The following is a 19,595-nucleotide window of genomic DNA, read 5'->3' on the forward strand; positions in this document are numbered from 1 at the left end:
AGATGCCTTCCTCTTAACTGCAAAGAGGGCTTCCTCTTTCACTACTCCTCCTCAGCACAGACCCTTTACGGGTGTCAGGCTGGGGGACAGTCAGGTCCTTCCCTTCCCACGAGGCCATATCTCAGGCTGTCTCAATGGGGGGAAACCTTGGACAATACCCAGGCTTTCTTGGGCAGAGGTCCCTGCGGCCTTCCACAGTGCATTGTGCCCCTGGGTACTTGAGACTGGAGAATGGCAATAACTTTTACCAAGCATACTGCCTGCAAACACATTTTTACCACAGCACATCCTGCACAGCCCTAAATTCATTAAACCTGGAGTCAACACAGCACGTTTTTTCGAGCACAGGTTTGGGGCTAGGGTTACAGATTAACAGCATCTCAAGGCAGAAGAATTTTTCTTAGTACAGAACAAAATGGAATTTCTTATGTCTTCTTCTTTCTACATAGACACAATAACAGTCTGATCTCTCTTTCTTTTCCCCACACTTTCCCTCCACAGGCAAGGGCAGAACTGCAGAGGTGAGGTCCAGAGGGCAGGGCTGCCTATGGCAAGCAGTGAGCCGGACACTGGGGCGGCTCCGGGCTGGGGCCGCTGGCAACCCTCAGCCTTTTGAGGTGGGTATTTTTGCCCCCAGTGTGCAGACAGATCATCATTTTATTTTTGTTTTTATTCTGTTGAGACAGGGATCTCGCTGTGTTGGCCAGGCTGGTCTCAATGTGCAGATAGATCAGAAGTTGGGTGACAGAGGTGTCCAGTCATGGGCCCAGAAATCCTGCCACCCTCCCAGAGCCCGGCCCTGTACTAGCCTGCCTGGGGCAGACCGACAGTGCAGGGGGCCAGGCAGCTGCAACGGGGGCAGCAGCAGCAGATGACAGTGGGGAGGTGGCCCTCAAGGCCTTCAGACATAAATGTCAGGGTGAGACTCCCCAGGCAGGGGCTGATTGGGAGCCTTAGTGGCCCCCAGAGGAGGGGCACAAGGGGAGGAGTCTGGAAGGTGGCGGCCTCTCCTCCAGCTGACTCCCCTGTCTGCAGACCCCTGCTCTCCCCAGGGCCCACAGTAGCTGCTTTGGCAGCATGCAGGCAGGAGGCTGGATGACGTTACCAGGCCAGTGTTTGGTCCAGGTTCCTCAGAAACCACACCCGGTTACACATGAACCACTGGGCCTGGAGGGGGCTTCGAAGGAGGCCCAGGCCTTTTATCCACAGAACATGACCCCGCTCAGCAGGGCAGGCCCAGGGCAGGCTCCAGGTAGGGCACTGGGAGCCATCCTTGGAGTCTGCTCCCAGAGTACAGCCGGAGGCAGCATTGCTTCCTCCCAGTGTCCTGCCGCTGAGTTCTGCAGAACCCAAAGAGGAAGTGGGCTGAGGTCAGGAGAGGGACAGGGGCTGACTGGGGTTCACAGAGCACAGTGGGGTAGGAGGCTGTGCTGGTCAGTGGGGAGGGACTGCAGTCATGTGGTCCCTGCCAGGCATTTGGGCAGAGCAGCCTCCCCAGTGGGCATCTTCCTGCCTGTTCCCACCTTTCTTCAAATCAGCCATTGGTTCTCTGAAGCCGGTTTACCGGCTTTAATTATTAATTAATTAATTAAGAGATAGGGTCTTGCTATGTTGTCCATGTGGAACTCCAACTCCTGGCCTCAAGCAGTCCTCCTTCCTCAGCCTCCTCAGTGCTGAGCTTTGCGGGTTGATTGGCTTTAAATCCTAATCCCACTTTGACCTCACTGGCTGTGACCTTAGGCAAGTTATTTAAGCTCTCTGAGTTTCAGTTTCCCCATCTGTGAAGTGTTCCCTCCCTGCTAGGATCCTGGGGAGAATTCAATAAGATGACACAGCTGGGCATACACAGCATCAGCCCTTGTTAGGGGAGCCCCAGTACAAACTCTGCACAGGGACTCATCAGCTGGGGTAGAGGGGGGTGGTTCTGCTTGAGGACTCAGGCTGGGGACTGGGGCAGGCTCAGATGGAGCAGGTGGGCAGGGCTGAGGAGGTTGCCTGGAGGAAGGGGCACTGGAGGAGCTGACCAGCCGTAATGGACAGAGGCAAGTGGGAAGCTGGAACCAAGGGAAACCAGCGACGAGTCACCAAGTCCTCACTTAGGCCCTCATAGGCACTTGGCCTTGACTCCACACCACAGCTGAGAGGCTGGGGAAGAGAAACCCAAGAGAAGTAGAAAGTCAGAACCCCCCAGGGCAGAAATTAGGGGGTGACTCAGGCGGGTGCACCATCAAGGGAGACAAGCACCCGCTCGAACACAGGCTGGGGAGCTGCGGATGGCTCTGGGTTGCCTCAGCGTTGAGAGCAGAAGGCAGGGAGGCCATGAGGCAGAGGGAGAGGCAGCTGGTGGCCAGTGTTGTGGCCCCACAGGGATAGGAGCCCAAAGAGTGGGAGGCCATGGAAGGCCTCTCGTCAGCTTACTCCTGGGGGCTCTCAGCCGCAGCTAGGACAGAGATGCAGAGGGGCTGAGGTTGGAACCCTGGGTTTCCATGATGGACCCTGAGAAGCCAATGTAAGGGCCACAAACACCGTGGCCTGGCCTGCCCCAGAGGCGAGAGAGTTGAGAGTGTCCCACAGGCTGCCAGGGCTCCAGAGCAGAGCTTGCTCTCAAGGAGCCTGGCCACCTCATTTTACCAGGCTGGAGTGGCTGAGTGACTGGGGAAGGTGGCCTAGGGTCATTGCTAACTGGCTTGGGTTCGGGCATAGGCTAAACCCTAGTAGGCTGGGTAGGGGAGTCTCTGTTCCTCTCCAAGCTCTGGTCCCGAGAGCTAAGGGCTGGAGGAAGAAAATCTGTGTCCCCTGCCCCCGCTCCCCTGCACACACACTCCACAGAGAAGCCAGCTGGGAATGGCGTTGCTGAGACAGAACACCACTCCCGCTTCCCTTTTTTGCCTGTCCTCCAGCAGCACCTCCTCCAGTCTCCTGCTCAGGCTCCTCACCAGACTCAAAAGTGGGCCCAAGTCATCCGGTTCTCACTATGCCTTGGTTCCCAGGAAGGGATACATGACCCCCTCTCCCTCCTAGAAGCAGCTCTGCACTCAGGAGAACGTGCCCCCATCGGGGGAGGCAGGGCCTGGGAGGAAGGCCACTTTTGCAGACTTTTCCAGGTCCCCATCTGCTGCACAGAGCTCTGGCTGACGCTAGCCCAAGCCTTTTAGGACGGCCCCTTGACCTGCGATTCCTTTCTGGAATTCATCTTAGGGCCCAGTCAGGGGTGTTTCCAGAGCAGTCTGCAATAACACAATGTCTATGGCAAAGTGTCCTCACAGAGGACTGGGCAGTGAGCCACGGGCCAGCCCTTTGGTGGATCCCCAGGGGCTGTCAAAGGGGTCCGGGACAGCAGTGACAGCCAGGCCTTAGCTCCTGCCGCCCTTCAAATGTGCCTGGGTGCGATGGCAAGCCGCGGCCGGCGGGGCGGGGGGACCTTTTGTTTGTTTGTTATTATTTGTAGAGATGGTGGGGGTCTCACTACGTTTCCCGGGCTGGTCTCGAACTCCTCAGCACAGAAGAACCTCCCGCCTCGGCCTCCCAAAGCGCGGGATCACAGGCGACAGCCACCACGCCGGCCGGCCGCCATGTGGATTTTGTACAGTCTTTCGATCTTCCAGCGACCAGCAAGTGTAAACAGAGCAGCTCACATGAGGCAAGAAGTCGCCCAGGAAACGTCCTTTGGGAGGGGCGGGAAGGGCAGCCTGGCGCTCCCAGGATCCCGTGCGCGGAGGGGGCGAGGCGGGGCGCGACGTCATCAGCGGGCGCGGAGCCGGAAGTGTTGTGGCCGCCCCCGCCGCGCGTCGCGGAGGCACGTGTGGAGCATCGGCGGCGGGAGCGTCGCAGGTGAGACTCCGCGGGGCCCAGGGTGGCAGGGCGTGGGTGAGAGTGGCCCGGGCCGAGCGCGGCGCGCAAGTCCTGTTCCTCCAGCCTCGCATGGGCGGCCTCCGCCGGCCCGGCCTGGCCCCTTGCTGCCTCTGCACCGGCTGGGCGGTGTTTGCGTGGACGGCCAGCTCCGAGTCACCAGCCCCTTCCTGGGGAGCCCTTACTCCTCTGTCATACCCTGCTACCCAGTCCCTGTGGGGGAGACTGGGGCGATGAATCAAGCCTGGCTTGGAGGTGACCTCATTGACCATTTGCCTCTCCCCCGCCGGTGGACACCTCGCAAAGGCGCTTCCTCCTCTCACACCTGGGGAATGGGAGTCTGACTCATGGAGAAGGGTGATGGGAGGGTCGGGTCCTCACTCCGGAAATCCTTGGGACCGACCTCCGCCATTGCCAAGCCTCAGTCTTTTCATCTCTGATTTAGGCTCATAGTCCCTGTCTCTTGTCCTAGACCAAGACAGACTTCAGAGGCCAGGCCAGAGTGCAGCGCTATTAATAGGGCTCCCTGTCAGGCAGTTGCAGAGGCTGAACTAGCCACACCCCACCCATGCCCACTGCTAGGATGTAGGCCTCGAAGCCTTCTACCTAGACCCCAGACCCTCATCCTGCCTCCTGACTTGCTCATACCTACACACACCCCTCCCCAGGTCCTTGGCACTTGCCAGACATTAGCACCATGAGCTTCGTGGCATACGAGGAGCTGATCAAGGAGGGTGACACGGCCATCCTGTCACTGGGCCATGGTGCAATGGTGGCAGTGCGTGTGCAGCGTGGGGCACAGACCCAGACCCGGCATGGTGTCCTGCGACACTCAGTTGACCTTATCGGCCGCCCCTTCGGCTCCAAGGTGACGTGCGGCCGAGGTGGCTGGGTGTACGTGCTGCACCCCACGCCGGAGCTCTGGACGCTGAACCTGCCGCACCGCACACAGATCCTCTACTCCACCGACATCGCCCTCATCACCATGATGTTGGAGCTTCGGCCCGGCTCTGTAGTCTGTGAGTCTGGTGAGTTCCTCAGGCTGCCTCAGTTTAACTCAGAAATTGACACAAAGGTGGAGGTCAGAGCCTCCAGCCTGCCCTTCCTACAGACAGATGGGGCTCCTCGGTTTCTATTTTCACATCTTTCTGGGATGCAGACAGCAGGGAGTGAAGGTGGAGGCAAGGAAGCCCATTAGGAGGCTGGTGCTGTAACTGGAGTGAGAGGTGGCTGTAAATGGGCCAGGGGGAGCTGGGGAGGACTGGTACTCTAGTGAGGGTCCTGCTTGCCTTGGTGGGGTGTGGCCAACTGGATGCTTGGCACTGTCCTAGGTGCTGACCGTCAACCTCTAGTCCTCAGTGCTGATGGTGAAGCAGAGAGAGTTGCCCCTTCTGGAAAGAGGCCAGGGCTACCCCAAGGAGCTCACTGTAGGTGGGGAGTCTTCCCATCCTCATCCATGATCAGATCCTCACCTGCCACCAATGAATGTGAGCACCATTGTCATTGAGTCCAGGGCCTGGGCTGTGGGAACCCTGCACACATACAGGTGCTGGGGCTGCCCGGTGCAGTGATTGAAGCCAAGATTGGCCCCAGGCACTTCGGCATCTAGGTTGTTGGTGGCATGTTCCTCATGGGCAGGAGAGCTAGGGTTCAGGTTCACGAAGAGTGCCTAGCACGGCCATGCTGGCTTTCTGAGGGCTGCAGGTCACCGTGTCCCTCTCTGGGGTGTCTGGGTGGGAAGGGTGGAGAGCAGGACTTAGCCAAGCCCATCAGCTGCTGCTCCTGTGCATCCTGTGGCGGGTGCTGGCCTCTCCACCCCTGCCCCACTCTCGCGAGAGAGCTCAATCAAGCAGCACGCTTCTCCTGGCCTCCTCAGATATGCCAGGTCCCCTCCTCGGAACCGGAACAAGACAGACCAGGTTCCTGCCCTTGAGGAGCGGGGACACAGCCTGGGTGAGCGGCTCAGTGCCACTGGTTACTGTGAAACTTGTGAGACAGGGCTGCGTGTCTGAGGGGGACCTAGAGTGAGGTCCCTCCAGCTAGGCCAGGCAGGGAAGACCTCTCTGAGGAGGGGACATTTGAGTTGAACATGATGAGAAGGGGCCTGCGAAGAGCCGAGGGATAGCACCACCAAGGAGGAGCATGCCGAGGCCCTGCAGTTGGAGCGTGCTGCCGAGTCAGGCTCAGTGAGGGAGGCAGAGGGGCTGGGAGTGAGGTTGGAGGGGAAGCGAGCTCCACCCCAGAGGCCAGCAAGTCTGACTTGCCCCTGAGTGGGAAGGAGGCATGGCCAGGCTCTGCAGGGGGAAAGAGGCAGCAGACTGGGAGCACCTAGGGGAGGGGCTGCTTCCTACAAAGAATGTGGGAGGTGGCAGGACGTGGGATGGGACAGAGGGAGTGCAGGCACCTCTATGGGTCTGGCCCAAGCGCTTGTGATGCTCAGTGCGATTTGGGTTCGAGGGATGGGTGGCAAGTGTGCAGTAGCTGCTCTAGCAGGAGTCTCGAGTGGAGGGGCCTGGGGATGGGAGTGGCATCAGGTAGATGACCCCTGAAGGTGGAGCAGAAGGAGGGACGCAGGCCCTGGCCCTTTCCACAGGACAGAAAGTCAAGCAGAGGGGCCATCCGGAGGGAAGCTGGGGGCAGGTGTGCTGGGGAGGACTGGGGCTGTGTGGCTGGTGGCCAGGCCCTGCGTCCTGAGTCCAACCAGACCACGGCAGAGCCCCAGCCCCCGTGTGCTGGGGTCAGGCTTAGGCAGGCTTGGTGGGGGTGGGCTGTCTCAAGGGGACCAAGGAGCTTCTGGGGAGAGGTGGGCATGAGGGCCGGCAGGGTAGGCCACTGTTGACAGGGACTGAGGAAGGGATTGGCCATGCCTGGAAGGAGAGAGGGCTGAGCGATGGGATGGGCCTCTCTGTTCCCCCTGCACAGATTTCCCCTGAGGCTCCAGTCAGCTGGGCTGCTCTCAGTCCCTATATATGCGCCAGGTGGGCTAGGGCAGGGTTGCCACTGGCCTGGCCTGTGCCCACAACGGACACCATGGCATACACAGCCTGTCAACCCCAGCTCACCCCTAGACAGGGTGCCCAACCCAAAGCTAGCCCAGGGCTCTAGGCAGCGGGGACCACACAGCCCTGGAGTAACGCCCACCTGTAATCTGGGGTCCTCCCGAGCACTGTGTGGGTCTCCAGGGTGAGGTGGGGGTTGTTTCCTGGGAGGCTGTGGGTCCCGAGCAGTCCCAACTGATGCCTTGCCCTTCCCATCTTGTCCTGCCAGGCACCGGCAGTGGCTCAGTGTCCCACGCCATCATCCGCACCATTGCACCCACGGGCCACCTGCACACGGTGGAGTTCCACCAGCAGCGGGCAGAGAAGGCCCGGGAGGAGTTCCAGGAGCACCGTGTGGGCTGCTGGGTGACTGTGCGCACCCAGGATGTATGCCGCAGCGGCTTTGGCGTGAGCCACGTGGCCGACGCCGTCTTCCTGGACATCCCATCACCCTGGGAGGCTGTGGGCCATGCCTGGGATGCCCTCAAGGTCGAAGGTGCACTAGGGGTTCCGGGAGAGGTACAGCCCAGGCGGGGGTGGGGCAAGGGTGCAGGACTGAGCTCCTGGGAGCTCAGAGGGGTCCAGAAACCAAGCCACACCATGGCAGTGGCTAGGCCAGGGCCTCGTCTTGGCCTTAGATGAGGAGTGGGTCAGGCTGGCCAGGGGAGGCAGAGCTGGGGAGGATGGGCCGATGGGGAGGATGTCAACCCCCGATTGGGAAAGGTGGCAGTGCCACCCAAGGGCAGGGCAGGCCCGGCTGGAGGTGTCTGGAATCCCCTGCCCGTGCTGTTCCCGAAGTCTCTCCTACCCCAAGCTCTGGAGCCCAGGGAGCCCCTTTTAGGGAAGATGCTGGGTGCGGAGGCGGGGCAGCCCTGGGGAAGGTCGGGCCTCAAGCCAGGGAGGTGGCTGGGAGGCCCAAGGCTTTTCCCTTTTCTGGAGAAGGAGCAGTTCAGGCAGCAGGGGCCCCTTCTTCCCAGCTGAGAGTTGCATTGTGAGAGGGTGGAGGGTGGGGGTGTGGGGCGCCCCGCCCCACCTCAATGACTAGCCGAGGCCTAGTACGGACAGCAAGGCCGTGGCCGGGGATTCCCTGCTGGCTCCGGCCCAGCCTTGACTCCTGGGTCCTGGTCTCTGCTGAGGAGGCCTTGGGGTAGCTGTGGGGATCTCCATGCTCTGCCTCCTAGGCTCCCTGCTCTGAGGACACTTCTGGGCCTGAACCATAGTCCCGGGGAGGCTGAACCCGGCAGAAGCCCTCCTGGGGCCCCAGGCTGCCTTTGTCACTCCTTCCTCCAGAGTGGCCCAGGGAACCTGCACCTGCCTCTGGGACCTGTCCCTTCTCCTGCGAGCTCCCCGTTCTGGGTCCAAAGGCTCCGGGCTCATTCAGGGGCCTGGCGTCTCCTGCTGGCCACTGGAGGCCATTGGGGAGGGTGCGGTGCGCTCAGCCTCGGTGCCCTGTCTAGGCTGTTGTCACACAGAAGGTGCCTCCTCTAACCCTGAACCTCCCGGCGGCCCCGTGTCAGGGTACACCTGGGGAGACTAAGCCTCAGGGACATTTGAGGACATTTGTCTGGGCCACATACCTCTACCCGGCCCTGGCTTCCCCAGGTCCTCCCGGCCAGGACAGGAACCGACCCGGGCTGGGTTCTCATTCACTGCAGGCCAGGCCAAGTGAAGCCCGCGGCTGCCCTGGTGGGAGGCGGCGGGGAGAGGCTGTCATGCTCAGGCTGTGCTTTGAGTAGGCGCCTCCTGTTCCTGGGAGCAGTGACAGCCTCTGATTTCCTGTGACAGCAGCGGCCCCCGCACCGCCCCGCGCTGCCGTGCTGTCAGAGCTGCTCTGGGCCCAGCACTCCAGCAGCCCCGTGGAAGGCAGGAGAGCAGTGCCCGCTGTGGGCCAAGTGAGACAATGGCGGCACGAGCTTGACCCAGTGCCTGGCATGTGGGAGGGCCTGGTGCGGCTAAGCTGGGTGACATGAACAGTGGCGCCAGGCCCCATGGTGGGCTGCCGGTTGAGGGCCAGGCCCCTCTGCCCTGCATACCAGCTCTGGAGAGCTTGCAGTCTGTGCTGGGACCATCTTAGGTTGGCCTCAGACCCTAGGGTGGGAGTTCAGGGATGCCAGGGCCAGACAGGCCACTCCTGCCCTCTGACCCTCGGGTCCTGTTTCCCACAGGTGGGCGCTTCTGCTCCTTCTCTCCATGCATCGAGCAGGTGCAGCGCACGTGCCAGGCGCTGGCGGCATGTGGCTTCTCGGAGCTGAGCACCTTGGAGGTGCTGCCACAGGTCTACAACGTGCGCACTGTCAGCCTGCCACCGCCTGACCTGGGCGCGGGCACAGATGGCCCTGCCAGCCCCGACACTGGCCCCTTCCGCAGCGGCACGCCCATGAAGGAGGCCGTGGGCCACACCGGCTACCTGACCTTCGCCACCAAGACCCCAGGCTAGGGGGCCGCCGCCCAGGGCATCAGGGAGCTGGGAGCACCGAAGGGCTGGGCAGGGAGGCCAGAGGCACCTTATATGGTCAGCGATGCCTGCCAGACACAGATGGTGGGGCGGGGCTTGGGGGCCTCCTGGGTGGCCAGAGTGGGACGGCAGGAGGGTTGGCTATGATGGAGGAGGAGTGCTGGGGCTGGGCCTCAGCCATTGCTGTCCAGCCCCGCGGCCCATCCCAGCTGCTGTTTGTTGCCAATATGAAGTCTCCACTGCCACAGGCTCCCCTGGGTGTTGAGGCCAAAGGGTGCAGGTGGGGGAGTCTGACCCCTCCCAGGTGGGCCTAAGCAGGAAGGGGGTGGAGGAGGGAAGGGGCATTGTCCCCGAGGCCACACTGCATCTGACCCCTGAGCCCCCACGGCCCTGGCTGCCCCACAGGGCCTGAGACCATCTCGTGTTTCTCCAGTTCCCGGGCCGAGGCTCCAGCCTGGGCCAGAAGCTAGGGTGAGATGACCCAGGATCCCTGCCCTGCCCTCCCCAGTGCTAGGAGACCAGGCCAGCCCAGGAACCAGGGAGGTGACCCTGCTCTCTGGCCTTCAGGCTGATGTGACAGCACTGGGCTCAGCCCAGGCCTGCGTCCACTCAAGTCCAAGAGGCGGGGCAGCCCCCACCCAGCCTGAGCCCCTTGACACAGGCCAGGCAGCGCTGCGGAGAGGAGCAGCAGAGGGGCTTGTTTGCCACAGGCGACCAGGCACACGTGTCAGGGCTGGCGTGTGAATGCCAGCCTGTGAGTCCCGGAACTATGTGGGCACCCCTACCCCTCGCAGAAGCCAGGGGCATGGAGGAGGTCCCCCCACGGGGACAACAGTGTGGGGGGGTCGGGGAGGTGTGTCCAGGACACCTTCCAGGGACAGTGCCTATGTGAACACCTCTTAAAGGCTAAGGGGGCATTTTCCAAAGCGGGGACAGACGGTGGGACGCCCAGGCTGGGGGGCTCTCCTCGCCCGCCCTGGTGTGACAGCCTCAAGGGAGGACCGGTGCCTGTGTCAGCCATGGGGCCCTTGGAGCTGCCATTGGTGCCGAGGGGGCCTGGGTTTCAGCCCGTGGAGTCAGTGGCTGTTGGGGCCTTGAGCGCTGTGCTGGCAGCGGCCTGGCCCTGAGTGTCAGTGATGAGCAATAAATGTGCCGTCCCCTCTGTGCTGCATGACCCCTAGCGGCCAAGGCCACCCCCAGCTGCTGTCCAGGCCAGCCCTGCCTGCGCTCTGCCCCTAGTCCCTGCTCCTGCCTGTCCTGGTTTGGCATGATGGGTGCTCCAGACTCCAGGACAAAGGGGCAGATGTGTGGCCGTCCCCATCTGGCTGCAGAAAAGGCCACTTGTCCCTGGGGTTGGGGTGGTCCAGGAGTGCTGGGCCTTCCTCCACAGCCTGGGCTGGAATATTCAGTGTGGCTGCCTGGGCTGCTGCATGAGCCCCTGCAGGAAGGGTCCACCCCAGGCCGCCTGGTCCCCGCGAAGTATCACACTGGGTCACTGGGGGCTGTGGCTTATGTGGTCGGGGAATCCTGTGTCCCTGAGAGTTGTTCAGCCCTGCTCCGAGGGCTTGTCCTCCTTCTAGGACGCAAGCCTTCCCTCTGACCTTGTTCCTCACCTGGGGCACAGAGGCGGGGCCCCCGGTCAGGTTCAACATGGAAGTGGGTGACCCTAATGCCAGGAGCCTTGGGGTCAGGCTGTGCCTGGGGTGTCATGAACTGGGTGGCACACACCCCTGAGGTCTCAGTTCCCCAAGCCTGCCCTGCCCCTCCTGGCTACAACAGAGGCCTGCATGCTGTCTGACAGGTGAACACCAGGAGATGTTTCTTTTGAGGCGCAGCTCCACGGTTTATAGGACACGTAAGCCTCAGGCACTGTAGGGTCCCGGTTGTGCCCATTTTCCAGCCAGGACTGGTAGCCCACGTGGCGGCTCTGGGTGAGTCACCAGGATCCGCACATGGAGAGCGGAATCCACCCTTAGTTGTCACGTGGGACAGTCGCTGTCTCAATCCTCTCGGCCCTGCTGCTCTGCCCTGCACACAGGCCCCCATGAGGACCTTGAGCCTCCAGGCATCCACCCCCACCCACCGTAGAGCTGGGCCTCACCCCACTCCCTCAGGTTGGATCCTCACCTGGCCTTGAGCCAGCCTTAAACTCCTGTATGTCCTTCAAGACCCCTTCAAATGTCCTTTTCTCAGCATGCTTCCCCAGACCATCTAATGCCCAGGCGGGAGAGTCCTGCACACCATGGCCCGAGGGAGCCCCCACAGCAGAGGAGCAGAAGGCAAACAGCAGCCCCATTCTGTGATGGGGAGCCTGACTTCCAGGGGCAGCGCTGGGCCCATGGCCGCGAGTGACGGATCAGCAGGCCCCGATGGTCAGCTCGAGTCAGCAGCACGGGCTCATCATGGGGCAAGGATTCACCAGAAACGCCCTCCCTGGCCCAGTGTGGACTCGCCTGGGCCTCAGATTTTCCCTGGAAATTCCTCCCCCCTCGCCCTCTGTCCTGCACTGAGACAGTGGCACATGACTCCCAGCTGCCCACGCCCTGGAAGGTCCCAGGCCCTGGCCCTGACCTGCTTGGAGGGTCCCAGTCCTGGGTACTGCCCTAGAGCCAGGATTAAAGTCCCCCTCCCTCAGGAAGCCCCAGGGTGTGATCTGCTCCTGGGCCTCCCTCTGCCCCAACCATGCCTGCCTCAGGGCCCAGCCCTTCACCGAAGAGCCCCAGAGGGCTGGGCCCAGCCAGGGCTGCACGGGTGGGGACCAGGACAGGATTTCTGGGTGGGCGGAGGGCAGCAGGCCGCTGGGGGCACACCCTGTCTAGCAGAATGTGATGAAGCGGGGTTGCCCCTGAGGACCCAAGAGGCCCTCACCCCTGCGGTCTAGGTCTGGGGCTGTCCCCCTTCCACTCCCCCCTCTGCCTCTATTGCGCCTTTGCTCTTTCCACCCACTGCCTCTGGCCCAGAAGATGGAGGGCAAGTGGGCTGCCAGGGGACCCGAGCCCCCCCAACAGTCCACTGCACAGGTAGGGAAACTGAGGCACAGAGCTGCGACTCCGGAATCCTGGCCATAAGTGGTTCCCCAGTGCATGACCCTAGAGAGCAGAGAGTTTTCAGGCAGAGTCCTGGAAGGTTGCACAGGAGACACCTGTGCAGGTGGACATTGGAGAAGGGAGGGCAAGCCATGCAGGTGGGGTGGGTGGTGCCCCAGAAGCGGTGGATGGAGAGGGTGCTCCTCCAGCTTCTGGGCTGGCAAGTGCTGTTTCCAGAGCTGCTCTAAGCAGGGTGAGTGCTGGACTCAGTGCCCCCACAGCCCCGGGGCTGTAGGGCTCGCACGCCAGCCTGGAGGGGCCCTGAGCAAGAGGGTCCCCAAAGAGGGGCCTGGCTCCTGATGCCCTCAGAGGGAGGGAGCAACTGCCGGGCCTCACGCCCTGTCCACAGAGGGTGGGCGCTGTCACCAGCAGGCATGGGTTGAGTGCCTCCCACGTGCCAGCCCCTGCCCTTCAGGGCTCCCAGGAGCCAGACAGACCCAGATCTGGGCACACAGTGCAGGGCGAGGTGTGGCTGCGGAGCAGCAGTGGCCTGGACCCTGTGTGGTAGGTCTGGGTTGGTGTGGGGTGGGGGAGTGGACGGGCCTTTCTGTCCTGGGTGGTCTGCGCACCGCCTGCTTCTGAACACTGGAACTGAGCCTTGAGAGAAGTCGCTTCCCGAGGTGGCCAACAGGTTGGCGGCAGACAGGCTGGGTGCCGGGGTGTGTGGACCCCAGAGCCAGTGGGTTGGGCCCTGCAACCCACTGTGGTTCATCAGTGAGCAAGGAGGGGCACAGGAGGACCAGCCTGCTGCCCTGCCCTAGCAGTGGCCTTGCCAGCCCATGGGCCCTCCCCACGTGGAGCCTCTGTGCCCAGGGGAGCCTGCGTGGCCCAGCCCGTCAGCCAGGACGAGGGCGTTTCAAAGTCAGGCCGCCTCCGAAGTGGTGGCGTTGGCGGGAGGGAATAACTTGCTCCCACCAGGCTGAGAATAGCTCAGAATTGGGTCACGCTCACCGAGATCTCCGGTCACAGCCTCCAGCCTTTGACAATAATCAGCTTTCTCCCTGACATCTGTCCCTTCAAAGAGGGGGCAGGCCGGTGCAGGCACTTCTAGAAGCAGCAAAGCAGAGGGGACGGGAGTGGGGAGGGGTGTCCCCACCTCCTGGCCCCCCATGGCGGGCCCCCTGCCTCCCTCCCGCCCGCCCCATGCTCCCTTCGGTGCCTCAGGTCCCACCGGCTTCCCGCACGGGGCCAGGTCAGGGAGCAAAGCACGGCAGTGCCCTCTGACAGATGACACCAGCTGGGGGCTGCAGGGAGGGTGGCGCCTGTGCCTGGCCCTCCCGTGCTCTGGCAGCCATGCCCCTTAGCTCCTGAGACTCGGGGGCTTGCATGCCACTGCCCCAAGCCGCCCTCCTCTTGCCCCTCCCAGTGTGTCCTGGGCTCTTTTAACGTGGTTGAAGGGCATGGGTCAGAGCAGGCCGTCCTGCCCCGCCAGGCTTTTGGGGCCTTGTATTTCCCCCAGCCCAGAACTTCACCCCATGTCTTGTTTCCTATCCATTTTCCTGTGTCGGGCCCTCCTCACCCCTTGAGGGGGCTGAGGTAGGTGCTGTCACAGGCCCTCAGAGCCCGCATTGTGCTGTCACCTGCGTATGCTGCCACCAGGTGGGTGCTGAAGCCATCTTCATAGCAACATAGGTGCCTCCTGCATAGAGAGATAGCTATGCCTACCACATGCCAGGCACGCTGCTTTTGGTTCTTTAATCTTTAAAAACCCACAAGGCAGTTCTTCTCGTGTTCTGGGTGACACCATTGCTAAACTTTAGTCACAGATATGTTCCTGAAGTGCCCGTGACACTGAGCATCTCAAGATGTGGCCCCTGGACCACCTGCTCAGCATTGTCCCCACCCCACCCCTGCTGCTCAGCGTCGTCCCCACCTCACCCCTGCTGAGCCAGAACTCCAAGGCAAGGACCAGGGTGCCCCCTTTCTCCAAGCCTCCAGGTGGCTCTGGTACTCAAATCTGAGAATCACGGCTGGAAGACCCAGGAGTCTGGCAAACATTTCTTTTTATTTCTGAAACAAAAACCCCCTTTATTAACTGAAGCGGCAGGTCTCGGGCAGCTTCCTGCACGCGGCCGGTTGATCCTCTGAGGCTACTCGGTCAGCTGCAGCTCAGTTTCTCCCGGTGTGGCTGGACTGGCTGCTTCTGAGCCCCAGACCCTGGCGCTCCCCGCTGCTGCGCTGCGAATGCCCTTGTGCTCCCAGAGAGAAACTGCGGCAGCAACAGCAGGTTGCTGTGCGCAGACCCCACGGGGCCCCAATTTGAATAAACCAATGTCTTTTACAAAATAGGAAAGTTGGGAAGTTTGAAGCTTGAGTGGCTGTTTTGTGAGTTTAAGGCGTGGCCACATTTGCGGGCATGCTGACAAAGTGCCGGGGAATGACAGGGTGGCTGAGATCCAACACTGAATAACAGGGTTGGGGAGGAAGGGGAGTAGACCTCAAACCAGGCTGGCCACAGACTCCTGGGAGCTGCGTGCAGGATTCGTCACACGATTCTGCTGGTGCATTTCTTTGACAATTTCTAAAAGTTTTTATTTTTAAAAAAAGGAGGCTGGGTGTGGTGGCTCATGCCTGAGGCCGAGATGGGAGGATCGCTTGAGCCCAGCCTGGGCAACACAGGGAAACCCTGTTTCTACAAATAATTAAAAAAATAAAAAAAGGAAAGATGCCCCAGGCCAGTGGCCAGCACTGGTAGCTGGCAGGACCCAGCCTGTCACCCAGGGTGCTGGCACGGCACACGCAGGCTGAATGTGGTCTGGGGCCTGGCCCCTGCCTGGAAGCCCTGGACCTGTAGAGACACGGGCCCTGGAGAGGAATGCAGGGCCAGCTGTGGGTGGGGGGCCGACCATGGATGGGGTGGGGACAGTGGGGGCGACAGGCTTGTTGCTAAGCTACAGGCACAATGGACATTCCGGGTGCCTGGCAACGGGGAAGGAGACGCTTCCTGGAGGGGGAGCCCTGAGGGGGCCAGGCCACACTTGTCCCTCAGTAATGCGCGCACTCCCACCCTCAGGCCATTGAGACTCCACCGGCTGCCTGGCCCCTCAGGGTAAAGGGCAGCCACCCTCCTGGTGGGGCTTCAACACTCCCTGACGCCAGCCTCCACCCAGCTGGGGACCTGGTCGGAACGTGCCCTTGAGGGCTCCTGCAGCCCCGAGCCCTGGCCTGCTCACCTTCGATGGCTCCTGCAGCCCCGAGCCCTGGCCTGCTCACCTTCTGGTGGCCTCTGTCTTGGGGCCACTTATGCTCCCCGCCTCTCCTGCCTCTGACTGTGCCTGCCTGGCTGGTGCCCCCAAGTGCAGGCGTGGGGCCCTCATGGGGTTCAGAACAGGGCTTGGAGTTCTGGTAGAGCCTCCATCCCCTGCCACCCCTCTCCTGGCCCCAGACTCAGTAGCCCCTAGCCCTGCCAGCCAGGCTCTGCCAGAGTCACACTGCAGGGCCCCTGACCCCTGTGGCTGTCCCTGTCCAGCCGCCTCTGGAGGGTGTGTGCCACTCCCTTCAGGCTCCACATCTCCCCTCCGTGGATGGCCTGCTAAGGAGCTCTGGGCCCAGCCGGTGGCCAGGAGGAGGGAGGCTAGGAGGTCACCGTGCCTGGCGGCCCTCCCCACCTCACAGACGGTTCCTGAGCTTCTGGGCACAGTGGCCAGCCCTCGCCCTTCCCCCACACACACCCTCTGTCCCTCAGCATCGCATTGGTTGGACCTCAGCCCTGCCTCTTCCCCCAGCCCTAAAGGTAGAGGTCGGACCCCAGCTGCTGCCGAGGTCCTGGCTCAACCACACATTCCGTGTGCACAGTTCTGTCCTGGGTGGGCCAGGCGCACAATAGGCGCTCCGTGAACACACAGTGGAGCCCGCCAGGCAGTGCCGCCACCCTCCCGTGCTCTCCGTCTCCGCTGCTGTTTGCATGGCGTTTGCCACCCTGGTCTCTGCCACCCGGTCCTCGCTGGCCTCACTGGGCCAACCCTCTGCCCCACACCAGGAGGTGTCCAGTGCCCTCTGGAGGGACACCTCCTCTGTGCACTGCCTGGGGGAGGCAGGGCGGGGGCAGGTCCTAGCCCCACCACCCTGGGCGGGGCTTTGGCCAAAGGCCTTGCTCTCTCTGAGCCTCAGTGCCCTGCCCCGTCCCAGGGGTACCCTCAGGAGCTCCCGAACTGGCCTCGTGGGAGTCTCCTTGGGGCTGGCATGGGAAGTGCCCAGGAGTGCCCCAGGCCTGCCAGCCCCTCACTCCACCATGTGCATGCTAGGGAGGTGTGGTTTGAGCAGCTGGTCCACACGTCTGGATGGTTGCTCCCAGAGCCCACCTCGCCAGGCTCAGACTGCCCAGGCAGCTCCTAACACCTCAGGTTCCCCACCCCTTCCTGCAGCTGCCGTCCCCACCCCCAGAAGCTCGCCTGCCTCTCCTGGGGACCCAGGCAGACAGCTGGACACAGACCCTCCCCAGGGGAGGCCTCTGGAGGGGCCTGCCCCTCAACAGGTGTTGCCACTTGACCAGGAGCAAAGTCAGGGTTGGGGCTGCTCCCGCCCCTCCCCTGCTCTGTGCCGCCCCCCTGCAATGGAAGCCTAGGCTCCTCCGAGGCTGAGCTGGGGCCCCTCAGCGTCTCTCCTGGGGACAAAGAGGCAGCTGCCAGCAGGGCGGGGCGGGGAGGGTGGCCTTTGTGCGCGCCGGGCCCCTCCTGGTGACCTCACCACCGGCCAGAGAAGGGCCCTTTCTTCCCAAAGGCAGCCGTTGGGAATCCGCCTGGGGACAAAGCCGCTGCCAGGCAGGGGACCAGCGAGTGGCTGGCTCCCCTCGTAGCATAAATTAGGGGGGGCTAGGGTGGGGGAGGGGACGGCAAGTACTTCTGTCCCTGGGAGAGGGTCACTTGGTGCAGACAACCAAGCCCCCAACTTACACGTGGGGTGCATGGGGCCACCCCTCCAAGCTTCATTCATTCATTCGGCCCATTTCTTCATTCTACAGATGGCTGCTGGGCGCTAGCCCAAGAGGCTGTGTGAGGGCCTTGGGGACACAGGGGATGCATCTGGTGGATGAGGGAGCAGTGGGTGAGGGGCGGGGGTGCCCAGTCTGGAGAGGGAACTAGGACAGAAGAGTCAGAGCTGCCCAGAAGCCCCAGGGCCTGGGTTGGGGCAGGCGGGAAGATCCATGCTGAGCACGGTCACCTAGCAGGCCACCCAGCAGGGCAGTGGCCACAGCTGCCCAGCCCAAGTCCCAGGCCTCCAGGAGAGCTCAGGAAAATACTTGATTTTCAATGTGTGGTGTTGAGTGGCACCCACCCCCCATGTGTGGCCAAGGGCTTCCTGTCCCCAGAGTCTGGGTGACCCACAAAGTTTCCTCACAGCCTTGCTGGCCCTCGGCCTGGCTTCCAGGCCCCCCGTAGGACACTGTCCCCCTCCCCCACCTCCCTGTCTCGAGACCTCGAGAGCTGGGGGTTGGTGGCCCAGGGTGGCCAATGCAGAGAGCAGTGTGGCCACCATAGAGAGACAGGTGGCCCGAGAGTCCCACAGATGCCCAGTGCTACTCAGGCCCAGCTCCCAAGGCCTGTTCCTCTGCCTCCCAGGCACTGGGCATGTGCTCCATCCCCAAGGCACTGAGCACATCAGGCCAGACCAGGTGGGCTTCCTGCAGGAGGAGGCAGCAGGCCCAGGTCAGGCTGGGTCTGGGAGGCAGGCACGGGGTGTGCTGGTCAGCAGGGCTCACTGCCAGGCCCAGGAGGTGTCCTGGCCATGCAGATGACAGAAGGCCGAGTGGGTAGGCCAGAGGGTGTGAAGGGCCTTGTCCCATGAGCAGGGCATGCAAGCAGCTCCTGGCCTGTCCTCCAGCCTCGACACCTGAGGGCTGAGCTTGCCTTGCAGTCATCAGCAGAGCCAAGACTCCCAGATTTCCGGGACTGTGAAAACTTCAAAGCCTTACAGAGCCACCAGGTCCACAGCTGCCCAGGGCAGGGGGCGCCTGCTGGGTGCTGGACCTCCCTGCACCCCGTCTTCATCCCCATGTGTGGATGGGCAGGAGTGTCTGCAGGCCTGGTCCCAGGCCAGGAGGAGGCCTGAGGCTTCCGGGGCACCGAGCGACCACAGGCCGGGGTGTGTGGCTCCCCCAGGAGCCCCAGAGGCCCTATGCCCCCTCCCCGGCGGTGGAGTGAGATGGGCGGGGGCGGGTGTAAGTAGGCCAGCGCTTTGTGCAGCGTTGCCATGGCGCCACCGCCGCCTGTGCAGGATCCTCTGGGTGCGTTCCCAGAATGCAGAGCCTGCCAGTCGGCCCTCCCAGCCCTGGCCAGGCCCCATCCCAGTCGGGGGGCCTCAGAGCCTTCTCCACCCACAGGCTGCTGGGGGGCAGACTAATTGTCCCACTTCATTACACCCTCAAACCCCCAGCGCACACACATGCACACAGGAATGTGCACACGCTCACACATAGGTGTACATGTGCCACACGCAGGCACACACCCCACAGCCACAGGCAGGCGCTCAGTCCTTAGCGTGCCCCAGGGCTGCAGCCTCCAGGTTCACACCCAGGTCCCAGGGGCCCCAGGCCAGTGTGGGGCCTCCTAGCACAGCACACGGTGGTGGGCATGAACGTGCAAGGCCAGGGCCTGCCCCATCTCGCCTGCTGAGACTGAGGTCATTGCTGACTTTGGGGAGGAGGCTGGGGGCCTAGAATTCAGGGGACAAGCTGGCCTGAACCCCACTCCCCACCACTGGGCCTGTGGGACAGCCTCGAGGCCCTGTGCTGGGAGGGCTGGGATTTCTGATGCTGGCGAGCTGAGGCTGGGCCTCACCGGCCACTGGACACCAAGCGCCCCATTAGATGCTCACAGCCCCAAGTAGGGTGGGCACCACCAGCCCTACAGGCAGGACAAAGTGGCCTGGAGATGGCATGGAGGGGGCCGGGTGGCAATGCGTTGCCGGGGTGTAGCAGGAGGGTGGTGGTCCCTTGATGCATGAGAGGCCCTGGGCGGCCCATCCTGACTCCCGTTGTCAGCTGATGTCACAGGGCGGAGAACCTGGGTATCTGGGGAGACAGATGGCCCTGGGGTCCCTGGCTGCCCTGAAACCTGCTGACGAGGACCCCACCAAGGGGTGGGACGGCTTCCTTGCAGTTGACATCCTGGAGAGGGGACAGGCTGTAGGCTGGGGGGTGGGAACGCTGGGAACACCCAGGCCCTCTCT

The 19,595-nt window shown here is 62.6% G+C and overlaps 1 protein-coding gene across 3 annotated transcripts; it reads left to right on the forward strand.

The window, feature by feature from the left end:
* The first annotated feature begins 528 nt into the window (after nucleotides 1-528).
* On the forward strand, nucleotides 529-11,509 carry TRMT61A (tRNA methyltransferase 61A). Of its 3 annotated transcripts, XM_030930338.1 has the most exons (5): nucleotides 529-617; nucleotides 3,499-3,831; nucleotides 4,518-4,877; nucleotides 7,117-7,383; nucleotides 9,053-11,509. In XM_030930338.1, exons 2-5 carry the CDS (start codon nucleotides 3,573-3,575, stop codon nucleotides 9,322-9,324), a joined length of 1,158 nt encoding a protein of 385 aa, XP_030786198.1. In that variant the 5' UTR covers nucleotides 529-617; nucleotides 3,499-3,572; the 3' UTR covers nucleotides 9,325-11,509. The 3 variants fall into 3 exon arrangements, with proteins under 3 accessions (XP_030786198.1, XP_010351903.2, XP_030786199.1); XM_010353601.2 differs by lacking the exon at nucleotides 529-617 and having other exon boundaries at nucleotides 2,926-3,831; XM_030930339.1 differs by lacking the exons at nucleotides 529-617; nucleotides 4,518-4,877 and having other exon boundaries at nucleotides 2,926-3,831.
* The last annotated feature ends 8,086 nt before the right edge of the window (nucleotides 11,510-19,595 follow it).

Source organism: Rhinopithecus roxellana, chromosome 5 (assembly GCF_007565055.1).
Source record: "Rhinopithecus roxellana isolate Shanxi Qingling chromosome 5, ASM756505v1, whole genome shotgun sequence".
In the NCBI taxonomy this organism is placed as follows: Eukaryota; Metazoa; Chordata; class Mammalia; order Primates; family Cercopithecidae; genus Rhinopithecus; species Rhinopithecus roxellana.